The following is a 26,578-nucleotide window of genomic DNA, read 5'->3' as shown; positions in this document are numbered from 1 at the left end:
GGGGCTCACTGGTGAGGTCTCGGGCGCCGCTCAGCATCTTGGGTCGATAGATCCGCCTTGAGTTGGTGTCGGAGACGTACAGCTGGCCTGTGACCGGGTCCGTGGCTAAGTAGTAACGGTGAGCAGGGTTGTTGCTGCAGGAGGAGACAGGAGGAGGCAGGAGGTCAGTGTCTGGAGTTTATCTAAGAAAAACTGACTTTGAGCGAATGCTTCTCAGCTGGTCTGGTGTAGAGCTACACCAGACCTAAAAGTCAATGTTGACGCTAATGCTACGGCGCCAGGCGGTTTGCTTTCACTGCACCGCCACTGATGGCTGAGCCCAGATGCAGTGTTATGTCTGTTATTACTGAAACAGTGCAGACAGGTTTCAAACCGCAGGAACCTGAAGCTCATTTAGAGAGAGAAGGTCATCCTGCAGGTCTCTGGTGGACCGGTTCTTGGATTAATCAGACATTAAAGTGCTTGAATGGTTGTTTCCAGCTCACAACACCTGAATAACCACAGAACTCAGAACCTCACCGGGGGTTTCCCACCTCGGATCTGTCTGCTCTCAAGCACCCAACATTAGTTTTGTCAAAGAAAAACAGAAAGCCAGACTTTCTAGAGCAGTGGTGCAGAGGAAAACAGCTCGGTCTGATGGGAGTGTCTAACCAAACTCCTGAGAAGCTCCAGCAGCAGCCCGGTGTCGGCCTGCACGTCTGCAGCGAGAGCAGGGGAACGACGAGGTTACAGCTCCATGACCAGGAAATGAAGGAACACAGAGTGCATGATGGGGAAGAGCTGGTCAATAAGTGGGCGGCTGATCAGCTGAAGACTGATTCACTGCTGAATGACGAACACCTGCTGAGTCCAGAACATGCGGTGGCGTTTCCTCTGAACAGTGAGAATACAAGAGGGAGGCTGTGCCTCTGCGCGCGCGTGTGTGTGTGTGTGTGTGTGTGTGTGTGTGTGTGTGTGTGTATGTGTCCAGACACGCTGGAGATGACGCCTGCCACGCTGTCATGTGAAATCCATCACACTGACACACGGGACGGCTGCGATGTGTCGGTATGTTCTTGCCTCTGGCCTAAAGTCTCTGTGGTCGCTGATAATCAGCACATGATCACAGGCTGTTAATTAAAACAGCTAAAAATAGACGCGCTGTGTTTGTGTACTGTTCGGTTTGTGAGGCGCCGACGAACAAAAGAAGACGCAGAAATCACAACGGTTTGATGTCAGGAAGACGAGGAGGCAGCACTAAAACTCCAAAATGTGATTTTACAGCATAGAAGTCCCTCCTAACAATCAAGGCGGTCTGACGTCCTGCCACGCTGTTGTTAAAGGTCAGAGGTCAGTTTGCCCCTCTGCAACGTGAACCCTCAGAGTCACTGGAGTTACCAGCTCCTGATATTCAATACAGCAGGTTTTAACGACCAGCTTTATTATGTAATGACTGGAAGCCTCTGCTGGCTTCTGTCTTCAAGATAACATTAAAGTAGACAATGCAATGACTCAGTACACCATCTGGTGGTCCAAAGTGGAATTACAGACTAGTTCATTATCTGACTTCTGTAGAAGTCCCTACAGCTCAACGCCCGGACGCCTCTGATCACTGTGGGTCATTTACATGTTTGAACATTCTAACTGCTAAAATAGCATCTCAGGGTTCATCTGGCTGTTCACACACAGTCGCCCGCCTCATGAGGAACATCTGTTCCATCCGTCTGCAGACCAGTTCATCAGGTCGATCTTCGCAGTCAAAACCTTTAATGAAGCTCAGCTTTTCCACTTCTCTATTCCTGCTAGCTAACGGAGAAGCTTGTAAGGACGCTTCTGATTGTCAGACGAGGCAGAGCGTCTTCGCTCTTGCCGAGGACAGGAGCGAACCGAGGAAGGCACTTGGTCATCTCCATGACCAGGACACGTGAAGAGACGTGACTGAAGGGAACGAGACGGAAGCAAGACAAAGGGAGGAAAACAGGGAGACTGACCTCGAGGACAGTACCGGAACAACGAGGGAATGAAGGCCAGAATGGGGGAGGGGAGCGAAGGGAAGGAGAAGGGCTGGAAACAGGGACACGATTCACGAATCTAAACCATAAAACTAGAGAAGCAACGTGAGTGAAAATAAAACCAGCAGAGAAACACGTCCAGAGAAGAGTTTAATGAAACTACATCAAGAAGCTCCATCCTGTCCCAGTGGAGACAAAGCTGCAGCTAGAACCAGGCCGGGTCCGGAGAACCGGGACTGTGGAGGAGGTCTGGTTGAGTCTCCAGGTCTCCAGGAGCTGGACCCCCCCAGGGGTTCTTGTCCTGTCTAGTCCTACAGAATTCTCTGGTTCCTTCAGTTAAATCAGACTGGGTTTCTAGGACTACAAGTCACTTCTGTCAAAAATGGATCAGAATATCTGTTCTCCTGGTCCAGATGTTAGCAGGTCCAGGTCCAGGTCCCGGTCCCGGTCCCGGTCCTGCCTCACTGTTCCTGTCAGTTTGATCCTGTTCAGTGTCTTTTCTCCTTCCGTCGCTCCCCTCCTGGTTTCTGTTCTGCCTTCAGGCTCTGCTGTTGACACCTTTTCTCTCTGGAAACAGTTTCCCTCCTGAAACATGTTTCTCTCTCTGTCAGTCAAATCCAGCAGTAATGGAGGTTTTCCTGTGGTGCCGTCACAGCTTCCTGGTTCCCACGGGCCTTTCCTAATTCACATCATCGGCAGGTGGAGCCAAAGTACTAAAGAGAACACCAGAGAACTGTTCCACTGCCTGGATGAAGACTATAGTCCTGCTAAGAAGGCAACACTTCGAAGTGAAATCACTGAACTTTAGGAGTGTTTTGGGAGGTTGGACACTACAACCAAACCCAGAGCCACGGAAAACACAACTTCATGAAAACAGCTACCATCGCGGAACTTCATGAAAATGCTGGTCCCGGTTCCAGTCCATACTCTCCTGGTCCTGGTCCATATCTTCTGGGATCTAACAGGATTGATTGAAGGTTTATGAAACCTTCATGATCCAATCAGAAACAGTGACTGATGGGAAAGAATCTGTATTTTATCTTCAGATCATAAGATGGTTAAATCTTTCATTGTAATGTTTGAACTGTTACATAAATCTTTGTTGTGTTTTAGCAGGGGGATAAAAAAGCAGCAGTGAAGTAACTTTTAATGGTTGTTTTCACACCTCAGCCAGTCTCCCAGAAACATAATTATCTGTTTATCAGGATGTGACATGGTGGGAGTGTATTGACGGGGACCCCGACAGGAGCCCTGAGGGACTCCTGACGTCACGTCCAACCCTGACCAGCGCTGAATGAGATTCTGAGCAGTTACAAAGCAGACGTGCAGGTTGGTGGAAGTCTTAATGAGCGGGGGCCCAGAGCCGCCGCGAGGCGCCAAATCTCAAAGTTTCTGTCATAAATTACACTGGTGAGAAACGTGGACATGCTGTTTGAGAGGGACATGAGAGGGTAATGAATGGAAGCAAGAGAGCAGGGCTGAGTCATTACAGCCGGAATGAAGTTAGCGTTGTTCCGTTGCTGCTTCCCGCTCTCCAGACTCCCGCTTTCTGAAGGGTTGATGGTGAAATGCCTGAAATGTGGTCTGCGGCGGGCAGAAGCCTCTCTTCAGCAGACGGCCTAAAAGCTTCGATCTGTCTGCTGTTTGGAGGTCAAACTGTGAGCAGGTGAAGCTTCACTGTGCCGTCCTCCTTCTATTTCTGTTTATCTCGCTAAACTAATGACTTTCATTTTGCTGAAAAGACATCATTTGTTTTTTTGCTGTCCTTATTCCCTCCAACTACTCCGGCTCTAACAAATGAATCCTGCTGACTTTCTGATGAGGGACTGATGCAAACATCTGCCCGCTGCCCTTCTAACCATGATGAAGCTTTCCTGTTTGAATTCACACATATTTTAAAGTGAATAAATGATAAAGTGTCAACAGGGACATTTCTGTCAAACACCCTGAATGAACTTTCATTATTCTGCTGGAACAGCTATAAATCACTGCAATCAGAAACTTTTCACCTTTCATATCTTACACTTTTCTCTAAATTGTAAAATTCCTCAGTGAATTCCGGTAAAAGTTTGCATGATTCAGTTTCCACATCCAACACTGAACCACAAACTTTACACATGGTGAGAATGTTTTTTCTAAATGAACATGTTCATCTTCATCCTTTGAGGTGATGGAGGGAAGAGGAGAGGAGGAGAGGAGGAGAGGAGGGCCTGGAGGAGAAGGAGGTGAGGGATGTGTACTGAGTGGAGTTACTGTGTAGAAAACCTCTCGAAGCAGAACAGACCTGAAAGTCTGGATTATCTAATCCTGCAAATGCTGATGAATTTACTGTGGTTCAAGGAGAACCGTCCGACATGTGAGGATGACTTTCAGAGAATAAAGGGGTAAACAAGCCTGGTGTCTCCACCCCCCCAACCCCCCCAGAAAGAGCAGCTCTATTCTCCGCTAACGGACAGGAGAGCGGCTCTTCATTCCCTCCTCTTCAAACTCTGCTGGTTTACTGTCTTCAGCTCAGCGAAAGGTGACGGAGCCGGCAGAGCAGCATGCGGCGGCCGCGGAGGAGAGGGGAGGATTAGTGGCTCTTACCTATGTCTGAAATCTTTGTTTCTTTAGTACAGAGCAAGCAGAGGCAGAGGAAAAGAGAAGAAAGAAGAGTTAGTGGGTAGATCAGTGTGAGAAAAACATCCCAGCAGAACACACAGCGGAGGAAGCCAGAATCAGAGAAATCAATAGGAAAAGATTTCAGATGGCTGGATGAGGAGCGGAGAGCGCAGAAGAAAAGCGAGCTCTGCTCTCTGGCTGAGGAACACACGTTCACATGTTTATTATTAGAGTGACGATCTGGCCACGCATCCATCCTCCTCCTCCCAGCTCCACTTAAAGTCCTCCGCTAACGAGGAAAGGTGAGGAATTCTCCCCGTACCTCAGCTCCATGACGCTGGTCACGTTCCCCGAGGGGAAGATCCTCCGGATGTAGTTGAAGTCTCCCACGAAGATGCTGCCGTCCGCCCCGCAGGCCAGGGCCAGCGGCGCCAGCAGCTTGTTGCCCTCCGCCTGGCCGTTGCAGCTGGGGCAGGAGATGCTGCGGCGCCGGCCGTTTCCTGACGGCAAACACACACGGCAGCGGCCACGGTTACTCACACACACGCTGGCTCTCAACTGAACGAGAAACTGTCTCGTGAGACGGCAAGACAGAGAAAAAGAAACGGATATCTCTTTTCAAAGGCCAGATAAACGACAGTAAGCGATGACAGTCAGTGAAAGAGACGCTGGAATACAGAGATAACACATCAGTTATCACACAAAGACATGGAAACCACCACAAAAGACCAGATAACGCTCAATGAGATGAAACGTCTGCTCCTGAAATAACAGAAACAAAGCTAATGTCAAAGATACACAGCCAATTTAAGGTCAAATCTAAGAAAAAATCTAACTTTTTAACCTCTGGAACAACTGCACTTCATCTGTTGGTGGTTTTAAATGTTTCAACATTAATTAAATATAAAGAGAAATGACATCTATGAATCTGAACTCACAGACGGACCGTCACTGAAATCACAGAAAGATGGACACAGAATTCTGTATTTCAGTGAAATACAGTGGATCCCACACTGCACACACCAGAGACAACACACACACACACACACACACACACACACACACACACACACACACAGCTAACGCTGAAGAAGAGTGGCCACTGCACAGATAAATCCAAGGAGAGAAGGCGGGTCGGCATGAAAATCACAGACTGACAGGATTTATAGAGACAATGCCAAATAAATACGGCAATTAAAGTGTAACATTCGACAGAAGATGGAAACTCCACAGCAGAAATCAAGCAGACGATGGCAGAAACAGTAAAAAACAAAAAAAAACAAACAAAACAAAAACGCAGCAACTGAACAACAAAACCAGCGATATTGAAGAGAAGAGACATTTGTGAACTTTAAATCAAACAATAACAGCAAAAAGTCATAAAACAATGGAGGCTTTGCAGCTGAAATTAAAAAGAAACGGCAACAAAACACTTGTTCCGAGTAGAAAAGCTTGAAGGCGACAAACACAGAGCTGCAATCAAAGAACTGGAGCCGCCGCTCCACTCAAAGAGGAGACCCTCGTTCACAGCTTCACGGGAACATCTGCGGTCCTGTGATCAGTCACCAAGACGACGTGGAGAAGACACACGCTCGCACGTCCTTCCACTCTGGACCTACCCATGATGCTGCTGATGACTGGAGGCTGCTGGGAGATGAAAACGTTCTCTCCGTTGCCTTTGTAGAGGATTCCTGAGAAACACAAAGACGAAACAGTCACCAAAGCTGAGCAAAGAGAGTGGACGGGGTCTTCAGCGGTCCCACGCTGCAGACCACCTCACGCACCATCGCTTCATCAGACTGCTACCACTGATACCAGATTTATAGTTTATCATTCTGAATGTTGGGCGTTAAAAGAGGAGTGGTGGACACTGGAGGTCACAGCCTGGAGGTCAGAGACGGGTGGAGCTTTCAGGGTTGGTCCAGTCGTTTACGCTCCAGAGCTCCGGCTCTGCGGCTCACTGATCTCCATCCTGAACACACGCTTCAGGCACCTTCAGTTTCCACCATCGCCCAGCCGTTGATTACAGCTCCTGGTTCTCGGCGCCTTGGCTTCCTTGATGGGAGGAGAGTTTCGGTTGCTTTAATAATCTCTCGGTTGGACACCGAGGAGCACTGCTCCAGAACTCCTGCTGCCCGTTACAGAACAGCCTCGTGATGCCGGAGGAGAAGAACACACTCACACACTCACACAGACGCACACACACAGCTTCCTTCAACATGTGCGTACGTGCACATATTTGCGGGCGTGTTTGAAATGTCTGTCGGCGCCTCTGGTTTTCACCGCAGGGGTCCCAGAAGATGATACAGCATGTAAGATTAAAGGGATGTGACTGCCGTCGCCCTGCGAGCTTCGTCTGGGGAGAAGAGCGATCTGTTAGCATCAGCTTGATAGCATCAGGTTATTAAAAAGCATTTAGATGAAGAACTGCTGCCAGATAGAAGTGGAACGATCTGCGCTTCCTCTGGAGTCACTGAAGCTTTAAACTCCACAGCGAAGATCTCTGGTTTAACACCTGAAGCAGCTTTCCTCTCATCACACACACACACACACACACACACACGGATGGGAAGTAAGCTCTGCAGATCTTCAAACACTCAACACTATTTGTTTTCTGTTGCATCACTCCAATTAATGATTAACCAACAACACAGAATGATGGGAAGATTTTGCGTTGCTGGGAGAGGAGCTCAGGGGTGTGTGGGTGTTTTTGGATTTTAAAAGCTTGAAGCAGTGAGGTGGAGGAGGAGGAGGAGGAGGAAGATGCCTCGCTCATGAGGATGTGAAGAAGCGATGAGAAGATGAAGAGAGGAAAAGCGAGGGATGCACTCGTTCTTCAAAGTGAGGCATCAAAGAGCCACCTCCTGTGGTGAGCTGAATTATTTAAGCTCCAGCGCCATCTTGAAACCGAGCCGCCTTATGTTCTATAGTGTGTGTGTGTGTGTGTGTGTGTGTGTGTGTGTGTGTGTGTGTGTGTGTGTGTGTGTGTGTGTGTGTGTGTGTGTTGGACCTATGTTCTGCTGTGAGTGTGGACGCACAGCTCACCAGCACAAAAACAAAAGGTCATTCTCATCTTCTGCAGCTCGCTTCAGCCCGAGCCAATCCCGGCTGGTCTCTCGGCTCCGCCCACAGAGTGACGCCATGTGACCCCAGAACCCTGCCCATTCTGCTCCACACACCTGCCGAACAGCTGCGAACAGGAAGGGCTTCTGCAGCTCCACCTGCAGCAGGTGCTGCTGCTCATCCACATCACTGAGGCTCAAGGGTTAAAGGTCGTCGGGCGTGGCCGTCGTCTTGCCCGTCTAAACAATGCCGTGTTGTGTGTATGATGTGGTTCCGTGAAGTGTTGTTGTGTGGACCGGACCTCACCGTCCTCCACCCCCCAGCCTCGCCGCTCCCCAGACTGCTGCAGCAAGGCTTCATCATCCTCCGAAGCCAAACTATCAGAGCCGAAGAGCCTTGAGACGGCAGCTGTTTCCGAGGCCGACCTGCGGCGGGAACAGCCGGCTCCTCCACCTCCTCCTACTACCACCCCTTCATTCGGGCGGCGTTGTGTTTTCTCGGAGCTGAAGGCAGCTGGATGTGCGACTCATCCACACACTCCCGCAACTTTCTGCCACCGGGCCGAGTTCTTCAGACCCAGCATGACACATCGCTATCGGCTCCCAAATCCCCGTCCACCGGACTCCCTTCCCAACCGGCCGCTCCGCCCCTCCACCTCTCCTCCTCCTCTCCTCCACCTCTCCTCCACCTCTCCTCCTCCTCCACTCGCTGCTCCTCGCACGCTTTCATCTCCTCCTTCATTAGTAGGTGTTGATTGATCAACAGAGGCCGAGCCAGCAGGGTTCCTCACAACCGACGAGCTCCCGGACGGAGGAGCAACGAGTGTGTGTGTGTGTGTGTGTGTGTGTGTGTGTGATGGGAAGTGATAGACAGCCTGAGAGAGATGAAGAAAAGACGGAGTCCTCCCACTGTGTTGAAAGAGAGGCCAGTCAGGCGCTCCTCGCAGAGCTTTCAGAATGTGTGTAAACCGGCTGATTTGACCTTGATGTGAAAACCGGGAGAAGCTTCTGTTCTCAGAACGTCTCCTGACAGAACTGACACACTCCATCCCATCGCCAAGGCCCACAAAGCCAGCTGCGCCAGAGATCCGTTTAGCCTCACGTCGGTGCTGAAAACACTGTACTCCTCGACGCCGCTGAGGATTCGTCAGACAACGGCTCCGGAAGGATCTGAAGGCTAAACTGGAGCTGACGGCGACGTCTGACTGGAATAAGAACATATGGAAGTGAAGATTAATAAGGGGGACTGAAGGCAGCTTCCCCTGAACTGATGGCCAAAACTCCCAGAGTTACTCCGAATCGTCACGAACTCGAAGAGAGACCGCAATCCAGCCAGCACCAACCAGTGGCCCAACAGGAAAACTGCATGGAAACTCAAAGCTTTTCTGAAGCGAAGAAACTAAACCAGGGATGTCCCTATCAGGTTTATTTGCCACCGAGTCCATGTCCGAGTCCTATCATTTTGAGTATCTGCCGATTCCGAGTCTCAATCTGATTCTTTTCTAATATAGTAAAATATGTACATTTTATCTATAAAAAAAAAAAAATAAATAAAATAAAATAAAAAACCTATGAAAACGTCTCCTTTTTTATTTTCTTACCGTCAATTCAAAACAACACAGCAGTATGTTGCACATATTGCCGTCTCTCTGTAATTACATCTTTCTGTAGCACGAAAAACCTAAATACATCTCATTTAACCCATTAAAGCCAGGAACGCATTACCGCTGAAGCATGCTTCAGTGAGCAGCAGCGGCCAGAAATGTTCAATACAAAGTTATGAGGCAGTGCAGCAACACCATCCGGACCCGGAAACAGGACCAGTTATGCATATGCGCAAGTTTGATGCATTTCATTGCCCAAGAAACAACTGATTAGCACAAAGAAGAAGAAAAAAGACCCGGCGTCAACGGTAGGACTGTGCAACAGCGCTTCCGGGTTTAATGATAGAATTGCACAACAACGCCACTACCGTAAATGCGTCCCGGCTTCAGTGGGTTAAAAAGGAAATTAAAGAAAAAATAAACATATGTATCCAACCGAGTCCAAATCGGGAGGAAACTTCCGATCCCGATCGAGTCCATAATCACGTGATCGGGGCCGATTTCCGATCACGTGATCGGATCGGGACATCCCTAAACTAAACCAATGCTTTCACTTGAAAACATCGTTGTGTGAACAGGGTGGCATTTGATCTTGAAACATCTCAAGAGATGTAAATGAAGTCCTCTAAATGATCTGCTCCACAATGAAAGTGTTTTTTGCAACACAGTTGAAGAAACTCCCTGGAGATGTTCCTGAGACATTTTAACAACAGGGATTCTTCTTCATCTTCAAGATTTTACTAAATAAAGAAAAAATCAGGTGACTTTTGAGGACGATACACATGGAAACTCTGAGCACTGTTATTCAGAACATTATATTTCAAAGCAAGAGGACATGAGCGATATCCAGTGTCTTCACTGAGCAAAACACTCTTCAACATTCATGCATGTCAGCTGATCGCCGGGGATCACGAGCAGACGTGAAGCTACCAGATCCACTTCAGTCTGGAAGGGATGGACAAAGCACCTGAACGCAGCACCAGGTGAGAGGTCTGAGTCAGACTGCTTTTCTCGTGAAGACTCGGCAGGCCTGACACTCTGAGCTGCTGGACAGAAAGGTGACAGCTGGATTAGAAAAGCTTCGGTGTGATTCCAACAGCTCAACGTGACACGACACAGCCTGGTGCAACAAACAGGACCAGGCTGTGTTGTGCAGATGGATCTACTTGATATGGATCTGCAGCTTCTATCTTTTTTTTAATATATTGACTTGTAATCGCCGTGTTAGTGAGCTCTCATGAACATTACACCACACTATGAGTGAGCATTTGGACATTTGTGCAGACTGACGGCTTGACAGATCCTTAAATCTCAATACAAGTTTTACAGAATGTCATCATTTTGAAAATTATCTTTTGATTCTTTAAACTTCCCAAATGTCTTCTGAACATATTTAATTGTTTTTTTATCACAGAAACAAAAGAAAGGATATGACTTGTTGAAAAATTAAATTTAGAATGAATGAAAGTGTTGAGGAGCAGACAGTGAAGGGAAGTTGCTGTGCAGTGCGGTGACTTCTGTGCAGCCGAAAACTTTCTGTTTCTGCTTCTCTGGAGTAAAAAGCAGGAAAGCAGAGCAGCTGTGGCTGAGCTGCTCAGTGTGGGGATAGCAGAGAAGCAGAGCTTTACCCCAAACACACACACACACACACACACACACACACACACACACACACACACACACACACACACACGAACAGAAGCATGACTTCAAACACTCAGCAGCATACTTGAATGGAAATCACACACACTGGAAAACATCTGCACAATGCATGCCCAAGGAAGCATGCATTGTGCCCCACAACACACACACGCACACACACACACACACACACACACACACACACACACACACACACACACACACACACACACACACACACACACACACACACACACACACACACACACACACACATGCAGTTTCTTTCATCCAGTCTTATCTGAGTTGTTCAGCAGCTCTCTCTACTCACTGCTCACAGATCACATAACGCTTGGTGTGTGTGTGTGTGTGTGTGTGTGTGTGTGTGTGTGTGTGTGTGTGTGTGGTAAGGTGTTGACATGCCTCTGCACATTAAAACCTCGTGTATCCTCCACTTCCCGTCACTATCCTTTCCTCTGGTCTGGATTCAATGGTGCTTCTCTTTCTGTCTGAAATAAAACATGAAACAGTCTCCTGTGTTCAGACTGTGTTCAGGCTGCTTTCAGGTTGTGTTCAGACTGTTTTCAGGTTGTGTTCAGACTGTTCAGGCTGTGTTCAGACTGTGTTCAGGTTGTGTTCAGACTGTGTTCAGGTTGTGTTCAGACTGTTTTCAGGTTGTGTTCAGACTGTTCAGGCTGTGTTCAGACTGTGTTCAGGTTGTGTTCAGGCTGTTTTCAGGTTGTGTTCAGACTGTTCAGGCTGTGTTCAGACTGTGTTCAGGTTGTGTTCAGGCTGTTTTCAGGTTGTGTTCAGGCTGTTTTCAGGTTGTGTTCAGACTGTGTTCAGACTGTTTTCAGGTTGTGTTCAGACTGTTTTCAGGTTGTGTTCAGAATGTGTTCAGACTGTGTTCAGACTGTTTTCAGGTTGTGTTCAGAATGTGTTCAGGCTGTGTTCAGACTGTTTTCAGGTTGTGTTCAGAATGTGTTCAGGCTGTGTTCAGACTGTTTTCAGGTTGTGTTCAGAATGTGTTCAGGCTGTGTTCAGACTGTTTTCAGACTGTGTTCAGGATGTTTTCAGGTTGTGTTCAGAATGTGTTCAGACTGTGTTCAGACTGTTTTCAGGTTGTGTTCAGAATGTGTTCAGGCTGTGTTCAGACTGTTTTCAGACTGTGTTCAGGATGTTTTCAGGTTGTGTTCAGAATGTGTTCAGGCTGTGTTCAGACTGTTTTCAGACTGTGTTCAGGATGTTTTCAGGTTGTGTTCAGAATGTGTTCAGACTGTGTTCAGACTGTTTTCAGGTTGTGTTCAGAATGTGTTCAGACTGTGTTCAGACTGTTTTCAGGTTGTGTTCAGAATGTGTTCAGGCTGTGTTCAGACTGTTTTCAGACTGTGTTCAGGATGTTTTCAGGCTGTTTTCAGGTTGTGTTCAGGTTGTGTTCAGACTGTGTTCAGGCTGTGTTCAGGTTGTGTTCAGGTTATGTTCAGGCTGTTTTCAGGTTGTGTTCAGGCTGTTTTCAGGTTATGTTCAGGTTGTGTTCAGACTGTGTTCAGGTTGTGTTCAGGCTGTTTTCAGGTTGTGTTCAGGCTGTTTTCAGGTTATGTTCAGGTTGTGTTCAGACTGTGTTCAGGCTGTGTTCAGGTTGTGTTCAGGCTGTTTTCAGGTTATGTTCAGGTTGTGTTCAGACTGTGTTCAGGCTGTGTTCAGGTTATGTTCAGACTGTTTTCAGGCTGTGTTCAGGCTGTTTTCATGTTGTGTTCAGGCTGTTTTCAGGTTGTGTTCAGACTGTTTTCAGGCTGTGTTCAGACTGTGTTCAGACTGTGTTCAGGTATATTTTGGCCTCGCCACCTGTGATCTAGCCAGTGGAAACTCAGTTTATCATCAGGTGGAAGCAGGTTCCACGCCGTGTGCTCCGCTCTTCATGAGCTGCAGTCATTTATCTTACAGACATGAGATGAACAATCGTCTTCAACATTTAATGGAATTTCATGATGCTAAACACAGACGTTACCTCTAATGGAGATTAGATAAAAACAATTTTAGATTAAATTTAGATTAAACTACTATATGAGACTAGATGAGAATTAATGAATCACATTTGATTGGATTAGATAAAACCAATAAGAAAGAATTACATAAAACCACATGACATCAGAGTAGATCAGATGAAATCAGTTCATTAAATGCTTTTAACCCATCAGATTAGATTAATTAAAATTAGATCAAATAAACTACATTATAAAACAGCACACAGAGGTATTGGATTGGACCAAATTAAACCAGTTAAAATTAGATTTTACTGGGTTAAACCAGATTAAACTTTATTGGAATGGATGGAACCAGAACCTGGATAGGATCTGGTCTGGAGAGCATGTGGATCTGGTTTGGGTGTGTATTTGAGGGTGCACGGTTTCCCCTGTGGACACACATACACACACACACACTGAGGCAGAGACGCTTCTGATGTGTGTGTGCTCTTTTCTTCGGGTCTCAGAGGGACAAACAGCCATGGTGTGTGCTGCAGGGCCGTCCCCCGCAGACGGCGAGTGGACAGAAAATCACGAATCACACCTTGGATTTCAGACACGCACACACTCTCACTCGTGAGCGCGCACACGCCGAATCGGGGTGACAAGGTGTTGAAAGCCCAAGAGGACTGCAGGGAGAGAGCGATGAATAGCAATGTGATGGATGGGGTGACAGATAGAGGACAGCCAGGGAGGGAGGTGTGTCTGCGTGTGTGTGTGTGTGTGTGTGTGTGGGGGCTTCTTCTTGTAAACTGGTAGGGACTGAAACCTGGTTGCACACTAACCTGATGTAACCATGGGGACAAAAATGGAAGTCCCCTTCAGGGAAATCAATCCATTTTGGGTGAAGGCAAACACTCAGGCTGTGTGTGTGTGTGTGTGTGTGTGTGTGTGTGTGTGTGTGTGTGTGTGTGTGTGTGTGTGTTTAGCTCCCCCTCCACATGTTCTGTGTCATTCAACCTGTGTTGTTTAAATGACAGCACTTTTACATATCAGATAAAATAGTTATAATTAAGACAATTAAAGATCTTTCTGTTTATAACATGAGTTAATTTAATAATACATGGTTTATAACTCTTGACTTGTTTTCCAATAAAGCTTATTTTATAATATGAGCACATCTCTTTTACACTCACATCCGTTCTGAAAATGCTTCTTCATAATGTGGTCACTTCATGAACACCAGACCAGGACAACATAAGGCCTGTGGGCCACATGCGGCCCTCTGGATGTCTCTGAAAGGCCAGCAATCAGAGTTCAACTAAAACAACTGCCAGAACATACTGAATGAAACAGAAATGTTTGGATATTATTAAGAAGGCAGAAGCTTTCTTGCTTCACTGTTTCAGTGCAGATCGGTGTGGTTCACAGCTGGAATTCCACTTCCTGTCCTTTACCAAGCGACAGTAATCCATGGATTTAACCTGCCAGTCGATGTGTTAAAGTGGAGTCTTCATCAAGCTCCAGTTTAATTCTTCATATTTCAGAACGTTGCATCCTCTAAGATTTGGAATGACGGCTGTTATTCTGATGTTTTTTACACTTTATTTCTGTCTGAATTTCATTCCACTGTTAATTTTTTTTGCAGTTGATTGTGAAAAGAACTAACTGGAAACTGGAAAACATCTTTGAATCAGTGTATCTGAAGTATTTTTAGTCCTATTTGTAGAAATTAAAACGCATCCAGTCCACAGTGAAATATCCAAAGAAGAGAGATTTTACATTTGAAGGTTTCCTTTGATTTGTGGTGAAAACACTGATGATTGCTTTAAAAAATAAAATGATAATTTGAAAGATTAATTGTGTTTTGTGATCCCAGTTTTAGTTTAATAGGTAGAAAAGAGGACAAAGCTGTGTAAGGTTCTACTAGTATGAGACTGGTTTTCATCGTTAAATCATGCTGGGAAATGTCGACTGAACTATGTCTCACATTAAAAGCTGTTAGGTCAAAGAAATGGTGACTTGTTTCCACTCCACAGATTCAAACTGATGATTTATTTCATGATTTTTGCATTTTCTTCGTCCCCTGTGTGGACTGAAACTAGGGATCTCGTGTGACTTCCAGCCAGTCAAGCCTTCACGTCCTAATTAGCGTGGGCGGCTGATGGCGTGCCACGACCTTGTCAGCTTCATTCAACAAGTGCAGCTTCGTGATGTGAGCGGAACAAAGGCAGGAATCCAGAGAGAAAGAACGGACGCCGACTGGATGATAATACACGACAAGGCGCAAAATTGGGGGGGGGGGGGGGGGGGGGGGGGGGGGGGTGCAGGAGGAGGAGGAGGAGGAGGAGGAGTGACAGCTCCACTGTTTCCCCTTCAGAGTTGTGTTCATATTCACTGTACATGTGAGGGAGGTTAAAATGCTGCAGTTTGCAGGCCTGACCACTAGCGGGCACTGTGAGTTCCTGCTCTGGTCCAATCAGTGTCTGGGGAAAGAAAGGTTCTCCTTGTATGCAGATGAAGGTGTAATAAATGGTGGTGAATGTTCACTTTGGTCAGTCCTAGCAGCGCTGATATCCAAACACAAGCCCACTTCTCCAGCCTGCAGACCTTCACAGTATCAGAGATAGGTTTTTCAGATGGACCCTTCCATCTGTCACCAGCATGACATGATCACCCCGACGTATTTTCAAGCAGCTTTCAGCTGCATCCTCTCTCCATTCACTGATGCATAGACAGAGGCCATGGAGTGTGTGAGAGTGTGTGGTCATGTTGCGCCCTGACGATGTGGTGGACTCCTACCGTTCTGCACGTCCAGGATGTGATGTTTGTCCAGCGTCCAGCCACCCATGTTGGAGGCGTCCAGCTCGTATCCCTGCAGGACGGCCGTCCTCTTCTCCCACAGGATGAGGTCCAGACAGGACTCGTACTCGAAGCCCACCGACACTGTTCACACACACGACGAAGGCAAAGTTCCTCATCACCTATCTGGACAGAGGCCATCCATCACACACATGCTGGAACCAAACGTCGTCTGTACAGGACCTTCTCTTGCAAAGCTTTTAGTAACAGCGTCAATTTCTGGAGTTTTTATTCAGTCTCTAATAAAGTGGGTGGAGGAGAAGATGCTCCATCAGCAGGAAAGAGGTGAGAGGCCAGAAGCATGAATGACAATGAGCTGAGTAAGAGCTGAGTAACAGTGTCAACATGAGCTGCAGAGCAGATCCCAGCTCCGTCGCACGGCACCGTGGATGCTATCTGAAGGTATGATGTGCTGTAATGAGCTAAATGATGGACTGGATGTGAAGACGGTTTGTTTCCTACACTGAACAAACATGTTATGATGCTCAAAACCAAACGAACCAGTGCTGCAATTCCACCTCTCACCACAAGATGGTGCATTGAAGCGCTGTACAGCTGTAAGAGCTTCATTTAACCAGACTATCAGGTCAATACTGGAAGACGGAAACATGGAGATGTAAAGAAACCAGAGCACTTAATCAGCTTCAGACTGAGATCAGACTGATGGTTGACCTGCACACACTCAGTGGATCCTCCCATAATGCTTTGTGACATGGTCACATGTGCACTGTGATGATCTGTGACACAGGAACAGCTGAGGCTGGTTCAAACATCCGAACAGTAACGACATGGGGACAGACTGGACGGCTCAGGTCAGACAGGTGGACTCTCAGTCCACAGCGTCCACTGTCTCCCTGGAGCTATTAGAGTAGTCTGAAGCTTCATTACCGCTGATCTGACAGGATGGAGGCGAGGAGACAGGGTTAATCTCTGTATTTAAACACTCTCAGGCGTTTCCCCCAGCTTCCCGTCACTCTGACGCTGTGTGTATTTGCCTCCCGACCTGGGGTTTGAATCCCCGGAGCCTGATGAGCCATGCTGACGTAAGGCGCTGCTGTTTGTCTGCAGACAGCAGAGTCCTCTGGACGCTCCATCTGGGACTAATCACTGTCTCCCATCTCCACCTTCAGGAGCTTCTGGCTTCTAATCAGAAGTTCTCAGAGCTGCTGACACTCCTTCAAGCCACCAATACAACGAAGAGAAGTCCAGCTTGTGTTTCCGATAACCTGAACGATGAACGAATGAAGTCTCTTCATTCATTCATCAGTAGAAAATATGCTCTGCTTCTGGATTTTATCCTCTGCACCTGACACCTCACTAAATCAAAGTCCAGACTCATCTCCGACCACCCCACATGAGGGAATCTGAACTTCTCGAGACACCACGACGGAGAAAGAAGAAGAGAACACACTGAGTGTGAGAGCAGAGGACGTTTCCCTGTGTCTCTCTTCATGTCAGAACCTGGTTTTCATGTCCTCGTGAGGAAGAGAACAGCTGTGAAGCAGAGGAGCTTTTCTGTCCCTTCAGGAACCGGACTGACACGACCCGTTTCTCCCACTGCTAGACTGCATGGCTGTGAAGAAAAGAGGGACATGTTTGAACTAATCCTGTGTGCTAATCCTAACCTTAACCCCTCTGACCCTAACCCCTCTAACTCCACCAACCCTAACTCTACTCATAAAACAAAGGTGGCTCTGTGTTATGGTCCTTGTCTCCACTAGATGGCACCTTCTCCTCCTCAGGTTGCTCAATAATCAGCCCCAAACCTGTCCATATCTGAGACATGCAGCATGCTCTTTTTTTTCTTTTTACAGTCCAGACCTGCACTTCAAGTACTCCTGCAGTTACATTACTTTACTGTAACTTATGGGCAGGATGTGAGGAAGTGTGAGGAGCCGCAGCAGTAAATCCTCTTTATGCTGGGCCCATTAGGCCCGGCTAGCATACGCAGTAACTCAAGGCGGAGTGCGCGAGCCGGACTTGTCCCTCATAAAGGTGTCACGGGGGTGAGCGCGGCCGTTATGTCCGAGCCATTTCCCTGTCAGAGCCCCGGAGCGGCGGCCATCTGAAGCCGGATGTCTGCGGCATGGACTGAGGCGGTGTTCCAGCATGTGTTTACAGCAGCTCTTTAATAAGAATCCACTCACTCTGCACACACTTCATGTCCACGGTTCACACTGGACTGTGGTCTGTGGCTGACTCCCATCATCCTGCTCCTCCCTCCATATGACCCTCGAAGCCCGCTGGATTCAAGCCACCGAGCACTTAAGCCCCCAGGCTTTTAATATTCCACATAAAAAACCTGATCATACACCATATGTAAAATCATTACAGGAGCTCTGATGGCTTTTTATTTCTGAGGCGGAACGGGGTTTGTGGTCGAGATACGTTACAGCCAGGTGACTCTTCATAAGCAGGGTGCTGTTGGACATTTTACTGGCTCGTCGCAAAACTGCAGGTTTAGCTGCAGGAAGCAGATCTGTGAAGAGGACACACCGAGGACGGAAAACAACACACACACTGGTCTTCATGAATATGGAGCATCAGCTGTGTCCACCAGATCGGGAAAACGCTCCGAGGATTTTCTGACGGACGTGAGCTTCAGCTCGGGTTATGGCTGAGCCTGTTCTCAGCCTCCGGCAGAGGGAGAGACGTTTCCTCAGCTGGACCGCCAGCGCTTTTATATGTGGACTTTATGAAGACACATTTTCTGTGTTGTGTCACTGCTGCGGTCCATCTGAGTAAATCAGAGTCAGACATGGATTCAGGCGGGGTCAGTAACGCCAAGCCAGAGCTGTGGAGGCAGGACAGGCTGAACGCCACAGGAACAAACGGCGCGAGAACTCACCCACTGCCTCTGACAGGCCGTAGACACGCTGGCCGTACGCGTCCGTCTTGTCCCAGATGAAGGTGTAGGACAGGTTCGGCTGGGCGGGGAACCACTTCTGGAAGAGCCGGCCCACCACCGCCACCATCAGGTGAACCTGCAGGCGACCACACACAGCGGTCAGTGGCGGCGAAGCCTGGGCTCCTCCCACGCCGCTCACGGACCGGCCAGGCTCACCTTCATCAGGTTGAAGGGGATGGACGACTGCGTCATGGCCACTTTGAGCACCGGCTTGTACCCCGCAGCTCTGGAGCTCAGGTAGATCAGGTTGAGATCGCTGCCCGGAATGGAGGTCTCCTCCTGCAGGACCTGCAGAGAGCAGAACATCTTCAGCACCGGCTGGACGCTCTGTCGGCTGCAGCTTCACATGGCCGCAGGCCAAAGCTTTGAGGAGGAAAAACAAACGCACCAGACACCGAGACTGAATGCAAAACCCCGACCGGCTTTCCTGAAGCTCTCTTTACCTCATCACTGTACAAACATTCACCTGTCGGCTCAGACAGCTGAATAAAACTCGTAAATAAGGCAGGAGAGGTTGTAGCCGGCTGAGATCAGTGGCCACTGAGAGGAGATGCTGCGAGGATACCGGGTGGAGCAGCGGCTAATAAGGACTGGCAGCACATCAAACGATCAGAGCCTCCTGGACCCCGGGGGGTCGCTGTCCACGTCACCCGGATTCCTCTTTCAAGGCCTGTTTAAGTACAGGAAGAAGCAGGAGGGCTCTGCAGGTGAAGGACAGACAGAAGGCCGCTCTGATCAGCTCTGAACACACAGCGACACACTCCTCCGTCACCTTTAGACAGCAGCCCCACCCCGCTGCCGCACATCAGCCCAGAGTGTCTGTGTGTGAGTGTGTGTGTGTGTGTGTGTGTGTGTGTGTGTGTGTGTGTGTGTGTGTGTGTGTGTGTGTGTGTGCGCGCGCGCGCGAGTTTTCGCATGGTTAGGAGGGTTAGGAATTAGACATGAATGGAAGTCAATGGAAGGTCCCCACAAGAGTGGGAAACCCCACGTGTGTGTGTGTGTGTGTGTGTGTGTGTGTGTGTGTGTGTGTGTGTGTGTGTCACCCCCTGAGTGTTCGTCATGCAGATGTCCTTGGACTGGCCTCAGAGACAGTCAGCAGACCAACTGAGTCATGAACGTGTAAAGTTGGGATCATGTTTGAGGTTTTAACATCATTTTGTTAAATTATGAAAAATGTGATGCGTCACTGCGATGACTGTCTTCACACTGAGCTTCATTTGACCGAAACACTGCTGATATCACACACTCTGTGTGTACAGAGCTCTGAAGAGTGGAGTCGTTGACAGGTCGAACGCTGCGATTCCGTTTGGTCCATGTTCATCTCGTAAAGACCTGTGGGATCATAAGCCCCGCCCCTTATTGCACCTGACCAGCCACTGATCCATCACTCATCTGTCCATCCAGCCATTCTCTATCAACCATCCCTCCGTCCATCATCCATCCATCTTCTGTTCACATATCCCTAGAGACTCTCCCTCTCTCCAGACTCTCCCTCTCTCCAGACTCGTCTCTCTCTCCAAACTCGTCTTTCTCTCCAAACCCGTCCTCTCTCCAGACTTGTCTCTCTCTCCAAACTCGTCCTCTCTCCAGACTCGTCTCTCTCTCCAAACTCGTCTCTCTCTCCAAACTCGTCCTCTCTCCAGACTCGTCTCTCTCTCCAAACTCGTCCTGTCTCCAGACTCGTCTCTCTCTCCAAACTCGTCCTCTCTCCAGACTCGTCTCTCTCTCCAAACTCGTCCTCTCTCCAGACTCTCCCTCTCTTCAGACTCGTCTCTCTCTCCAAACTCGTCCTCTCTCCAGACTCGTCTCTCTCCAAACTCGTCCTCTCTCCAGACTCGTCTCTCTCTCCAAACTCGTCTCTCTTTCCAATTTCGTCCTCTCTCCAGACTCGTCTCTCTCTCCAAACTCGTCTTTCTCTCCAAACCCGTCCTCTCTCCAGACTTGTCTCTCTCTCCAAACTCGTCCTCTCTCCAGACTCGTCTCTCTCTCCAAACTCGTCTCTCTCTCCAGACTCGTCTCTCTCTCCAAACTCTCCCTCTCTTCAGACTCGTCTCTCTCTCCAGACTCTCCCTCTCTCCAGACTCTCCCTCTCTTCAGACTCGTCTCTCTCTCCAGACTCTCCCTCTCTTCAGACTCGTCTCTCTCTCCAAACTCGTCCTCTCTCCAGACTCTCCCTCTCTCCAGACTCGTCTCTCTCTCCAAACTCGTCCTCTCTCCAGACTCTCCCTCTCTTCAGACTCGTCTCTCTCTCCAGACTCTCCCTCTCTCCAGACTCGTCGTCTCTCCATGTTTCCTCTGCTCTGTCCATCCTGCTCATCAGAGAGTGTTTACTGTGGTTTTCACAGCCTTGGTATCAAAGAGGTTCCAGCGATGATGGAGATAAGTTAAGGGGCCTCCTGACCATCTGAACCATCTGAAGCCTTATGAAGGTTTATCGTTAAACCAGGAAGCGTGAGTCCAGTGGACACGGCGAGCGGCCGATCAAAGCCGAGTCAGGCCATGCGAACCGTGATGTGTGCTCAGTGCCGCAGGCTGGGACTCGTTTCACTGTCCTCCTCCTCCTCCTGTCCAAATTTACAGTCTGCCGGCCCACATACTGAAAATCCTTCACTTCCACTGAGAGATAAAACGGACTGAGGAGGAAAGAAGGAGCTCCGTCCAGGAGGAGGGACATTTAGGAGAAAAGAGAGAGAAAGAGGGGAGAATGAAGGACAAGGTCCCCTGGGAATGCTCCATTTGGGCTGTTCCGGTGTTATACTTTTCAGCTGCTCTATTGCCTTTTCATTAGCCGGGCATTTAGCGTTCATTACAGATCCATTACATCCCCTTTAAGGCTGCCCTCCACTCTGCCCTCCTCTCTAATGGACTCTGCTCCACCAAAAGCTAAGAAGCAGCTTTCCATTCGCCTGCTTTTGATCTGCACTCTGCACACACACACACACACACACACTGCCTCCCCTTTATCGCAGATGGACAGGCGCACACACACACAAGACGCTTGTCAAATAAAAAATAATTATGGAGCGCTGGTTCAGGGTTGTAAAAATATAAAAACACACATGGAGTTCTGTCATCTGTTTCATTTCCTCTGTGGACTGCTTAACACAATGTGACGATAAAGAACCGCACGCACGCACACACGCACACGCACACGCACACACACACACACACACACACACACACACACACACACACACACACACACACTCTCTCAGTCTGTCCTGCCCACACAACCAGTCCACGTCTTTCTTTTCCTTTCTCTTACACACACACACACACACACACACACACACACACACACACACACACACACACACACACACACACACACACACACACACACACCACACAAAGATAACACAGCCTAATGTGTGTGCAATTACAACATTCCTTCATGATGAGCTGAAGTCACTCGCCAAGAGAAACGTGCTATTAAGCTCACAGGCAATTTGAGGCAAGACCCAGGGTGCGGCTTCGTGTGTGTGTGTGTGTGTGTGTGTGTGTGTGTGTGTGTGTGTGTGAATATACCACCAGTTTCCAATAAAAACTACCACTCCATACCACAAGCCCTCAGCTGTGGTGACTCAGTGTTTTCTGAGTGTGTGTGTGTGTGTGTGTGTGTGTGTGTGTGTGTGTGTGTCATCAGTATTTTTAAAGGTTTTCCATATAATATAAAATAATGACAGAATGTGATTAAGCAGCAGCTGTGACAACATCTTTGTGGTGTTGGGGCTGCAGTACCACTCGGAACCACAGGGTGGTGTGGTGAGTTTACCATGTTTGACCCGCTCTACCGGCCAGTGGAGTCGAACACACACACCTGGCGGCCACGTTGCGCCAGGCAGCTGGCGCATTCAGAACACGGTGTTCTTCCACTTCGACAGCTAGAACTGGATCGGTTTTCTACCCATTTCCAAAAGGTTTGGTTTGTTATAAACTTTAGAGATGTAGTTATGACACTGTATATTTATCAATAATTTTACCTAAGAGATCTATTCATAAACACAAGTATTTATGTATTTATGTTAAATAAAGATATAGGCGACAAAAACTCAGGTATAGAATGAAAACTTGAGTTTTTTTATGTATGTATATTCAAAATATATGAGCATACTAAGATGATAAGATAATGTGAATTATTATATGTTTAGTTAAAAAATTACTAACTGAAATATTTCTATTATATTAGTAATATTAATATTTTGACTTTATAATGCATTTTTCTCATGATGCTCATCATTGTCTTTAGCATCTTGAACATTTCTTTCGAGCCCTGGAAGCCGAGGAGCTGGTGTTTAGCTGGAGTTCATCCCGTCAGGAGATAAACCGCGTCACAGCAAATGAAGGGAAATAAAAAGTGAAAAAAACAAGCGGTTGTGATGATATATGGTATTCCACGGGTGGGAGGACGAGGGCAGACACTCAGCTGCATATCTTCCTCTTTTCTGTCGTTTCTTCTTCTTATCACCAGCAGCTTGTCGACTGAGCTGATTATCACCAGTCTCCTTTAAACTCCACTCAGCTCCGCCTCGCTCTGAATGGATGCTGACAGGAATCACTCTCAGTCAATCTGGCCAGGTTATTCTCTCATTTCACGTGACGGTGTGAGAACGAGAGGAAGGACACGACGAGCCTCAGATGATGAGACGAAGCCTGGACAGCAGGCCCGTCAGTACGGGACGATTCAGGAGCCACGCCTCCTTTATCTGCTTTCACTGGGACCACTGCATGCATCAGCAACCGGAGTCTCTAAATCTAAGTCTAGAAATCACTAAATGTCTCTCATCTGGAGAAATACTTCTACAACACTGTTAATGACGTCTATAATTATTGTAATTCTACTAAATAAAACAGGAAATTACAGCTCCAGGCTGCAGGACTCTGGAGATTAGCATTTTTAGCATTTAGCATACTCCCTACAATGTGTTTTCAGACTCAACATCTTCCAGAAACTTGCTGAAGCCTTTAAAGCTTCGGTCCATGAAGTGAAGCAGAACTTTGAGCTCACTGAGGTGATGAGCTTTGTTATCTTCTCACACTTCCAACATTCAGACCAGCCTGAGTGTGGCTAGCTAGCAGCTAGCAGCAGCACGGCTAGAGCAGGTTACAGTGTTGTTGTGGAGAGATCTACGCTACACATCTCATCTACACACCTACACTAATATAACACATGTTAGACTGCTGGAGCAGAGCCCGAAGCATCTTACACTATCAGTCACACTCACATCTCAGTGGAAGCGTCTGTAGAGCAAGGCATCCACTGGGAGCAGTGTGGGTTCAGTGTCTGGAGTCGAACCTACAGCCTTCCAGTCTCAGCACTCCTTGTTTGTCATTACACTTAAAGACCAGCCTGTATCTCGTTGTCCTGGTTAGCCGGTAGCATTAGCCTAGCCAAACCCGCTGTCTGTTTCTCCAAACTCCTGTTTACTGTGAAGGACGTGCTGTATTCATCTGAAATATCATGGAAGACGCCACACTGTAAGTAGCATTAGCATTAGCATTAGCAGCAGCCTGTATCCACTGCTTCTTCCTATTCATTACTCACATGTCCTTCATGCTTTAGCGCTACTTGCTGCCCTTTAGGAGCATTTCCTTTGCTTCTAGTCTTGTTTGTTGACCCCAGGCAGTGTGTGTTCTTGCTGACACTGCGAACAGTACACCTGTTCCACAGCTAGCGATGGACGTGCGGCGCCTGGTACCTGAGTCTCCGGGATGATGGGGGCGTCCTCGGGGGAGGTCCGGTAGAAGGTGGACAGCGGCGACGCCACGATGACGGGGCTGGGCCTGATGAAGCCGCTCAGGTCACAGCTGGGGATGTCGTTCTCCTCCTGAAACAGGCCAGGCAGGCGTGAGCCGCGGCGTTCCTTCACTCGACAACCAGCAGGTCAGGAGGACCACGGCGGCTCGCCGCCCGCCGGCAGCACGGCGCCGGGGGAGGAGACTCAGACACACGGTGGTGAGCCGGCAACGATAAAGACTGTTTCTGACGTGTAGCCCGAGTCGTGGACAGTATTTTACCGAGGTTCGGCCCAGTCTTGCTACCGGCTCCGGGGCCAGCACCCACCTTCTTCATGACCAGCGTGTCCATCACGTAGAAGACGTTCCACGGAACCCACACGGTCCGGTACTGGGTGAGGAACGGAGCGCGCTCGAAGCTCAGAGTCAGGGACGCTCCGCCGTTAGCCAGGAGATCGAACCTGCACACAGACGGAGGCGAGGGGTCAGTGCGGGACCGCAGGGTGGGCAGAACACGACAGAACCGGACCTGGGCTGGATCTGGAGCTGAAGCCCCGCCTCTCCCGCTCAGAAGTCAACCAGCTCACTTCTTGGTCTCTGCGTCCAAATATGCTAATGCTAAAGGCTCCGATGAAGGGATGAATGCAGTTTGTGTTTGTTTCCATCTGTTTCCTCTACTTCAGCTGCTCAGTTCTTCACTGCATCCCCTCTGTGTGGACCAGAAACGAGTCTGCATGGGGCAGCAGGTGAACCAGCGTCCGCTGCACTGAGGAAGTGCTCACAGCTGAAAACATGACGAGCACATCTCTCTGTGGTATTTAAATAATCGCTGAATGACTTCATGACAGTCTGAGACATGAAGTCCATCTGCAGTTCATTAAAGGAGGCCGGATCAGACGCCGGGTCCAGCGCCACGGCCGCTCCGTCTCCGTCTCATGTCAGTTAATGTCTGCTTCCGATGTGCAATTAGAAGAGTGATATACAGAAGACTTCATCTAAAGCAGTCAGGCATTGGATGTGACATTTCCCAGCAGGACATCTGATTTGTTCTTCCTCAGTGGCTAAGCCTGTTATCTGCTCCGTCTTCTCCTCCTCTGCTCTAATCTCCACGAGCTCCCGAGCATGACCATCTCCAAAACAGACGCTGCTGATCAATCAGAGCGGCAGAAAAACAAAACAGAGTGACATGTGAGAAACTTTCCCAGACACCATCACAGTTTCACTCAAACGCTGTGAGTTGTGCCTGTTCGTCTGCCTGCCTGAACACACCACAGGGACAGCAGCACTTCACACAGTGGAGTGTTTTTCAAAATAAATCTCAATGCAAAGTAATGGAAAATTAAATGTACACTTTCAAAATAAAACTTTTATCTCTTTGTGGCCTGGTACTCTGATGTTTTAAAGCATTTGCTAATACAGTTTTTACATCTGAATTCCACCTCTCTTACTTCTCATCTGACTCATTCTCACAAAGCTTAGTTTACCTTGCCTCCTAAAATGTGCGTCACATGCCACAAAACAGGAAGCAGGAAGGGTCAGCGTGTGAGATGACTTCAGCAGTAAAGACTGCTTGACCTGTGCATCCCAGAGGTTTTGAAACAGAGATCTCAGAATGACTTTAGAGCACTTCATGATAAAGCTCCTGACCGAATCTAAACAATCCGATGGTGAAGAGGTTTGGAAACACATCGTTGTGCCTTGAACCGTCCTTCAGCAGGACCCAGAACCGCGGCTTTCTCCCAGTGGAGCACACAAACTGAGCATGGCAGACTTCATTCATCTTTCTCGTAGATTTGGTGAGAAAACCAAACAGGATTTTCAGATTAAGAGCTTGGGTGAGATGTAACGGTCAGAGCAGAGGGCGGAGGAGGGTACACACATGCCGTCCTTGCGTGTGATGCTGTATCCGTGCTCCGGGTAGTGGACGAAGGTCACGTTGACGCCGATCAGCGGCGTCCCGTCGGCCGTCAGGACCTGGCCTCGGATGATGGACACCAGGCTGAGGACAGAGAGAAGCAGAGGGGACGGTGATTCCAGCTGCTGGAGCAGAGAGGTGTGTGTTTGGCCCCTGTGGTTGGATAAAAGCTGCTCCGAGGCGTCGCTCCACAACACCACTGTGGCTTAACTGCAGAATCACAAGCTACTGGAGCGACGGCCCGGCCCGGCTTCATCCGCTCCACGCCGCACAGCGCCACCCAAAACCCCAGCA

The 26,578-nt window shown here is 48.4% G+C and overlaps 1 protein-coding gene across 1 annotated transcript in view; it reads right to left on the bottom strand.

Moving 5' to 3' along the window:
• tenm3 (teneurin transmembrane protein 3) overlaps window positions 1-26,578 on the bottom strand; it is a 212,090-nt gene that overhangs the window by 30,893 nt on the left and 154,619 nt on the right. The window contains exons 19-28 of the mRNA XM_030092889.1: window positions 26,249-26,368; window positions 24,698-24,830; window positions 24,333-24,461; window positions 18,790-18,921; window positions 18,574-18,709; window positions 15,666-15,809; window positions 6,212-6,283; window positions 4,915-5,092; window positions 4,578-4,598; window positions 10-134 (exon numbers count right to left, since the gene is read on the bottom strand). Of these exons, the coding sequence (XP_029948749.1) occupies window positions 10-134; window positions 4,578-4,598; window positions 4,915-5,092; window positions 6,212-6,283; window positions 15,666-15,809; window positions 18,574-18,709; window positions 18,790-18,921; window positions 24,333-24,461; window positions 24,698-24,830; window positions 26,249-26,368 (1,190 nt within the window). The remainder of the gene's footprint in view (window positions 1-9; window positions 135-4,577; window positions 4,599-4,914; window positions 5,093-6,211; window positions 6,284-15,665; window positions 15,810-18,573; window positions 18,710-18,789; window positions 18,922-24,332; window positions 24,462-24,697; window positions 24,831-26,248; window positions 26,369-26,578) is intronic.

Source organism: Salarias fasciatus, chromosome 6, assembly GCF_902148845.1.
Source record: "Salarias fasciatus chromosome 6, fSalaFa1.1, whole genome shotgun sequence".
Classification (NCBI taxonomy): Eukaryota; Metazoa; Chordata; class Actinopteri; order Blenniiformes; family Blenniidae; genus Salarias; species Salarias fasciatus.
Note: the sequence above shows the minus strand (reverse complement) of the source record. Positions and strands in the feature narration are given on the sequence as shown.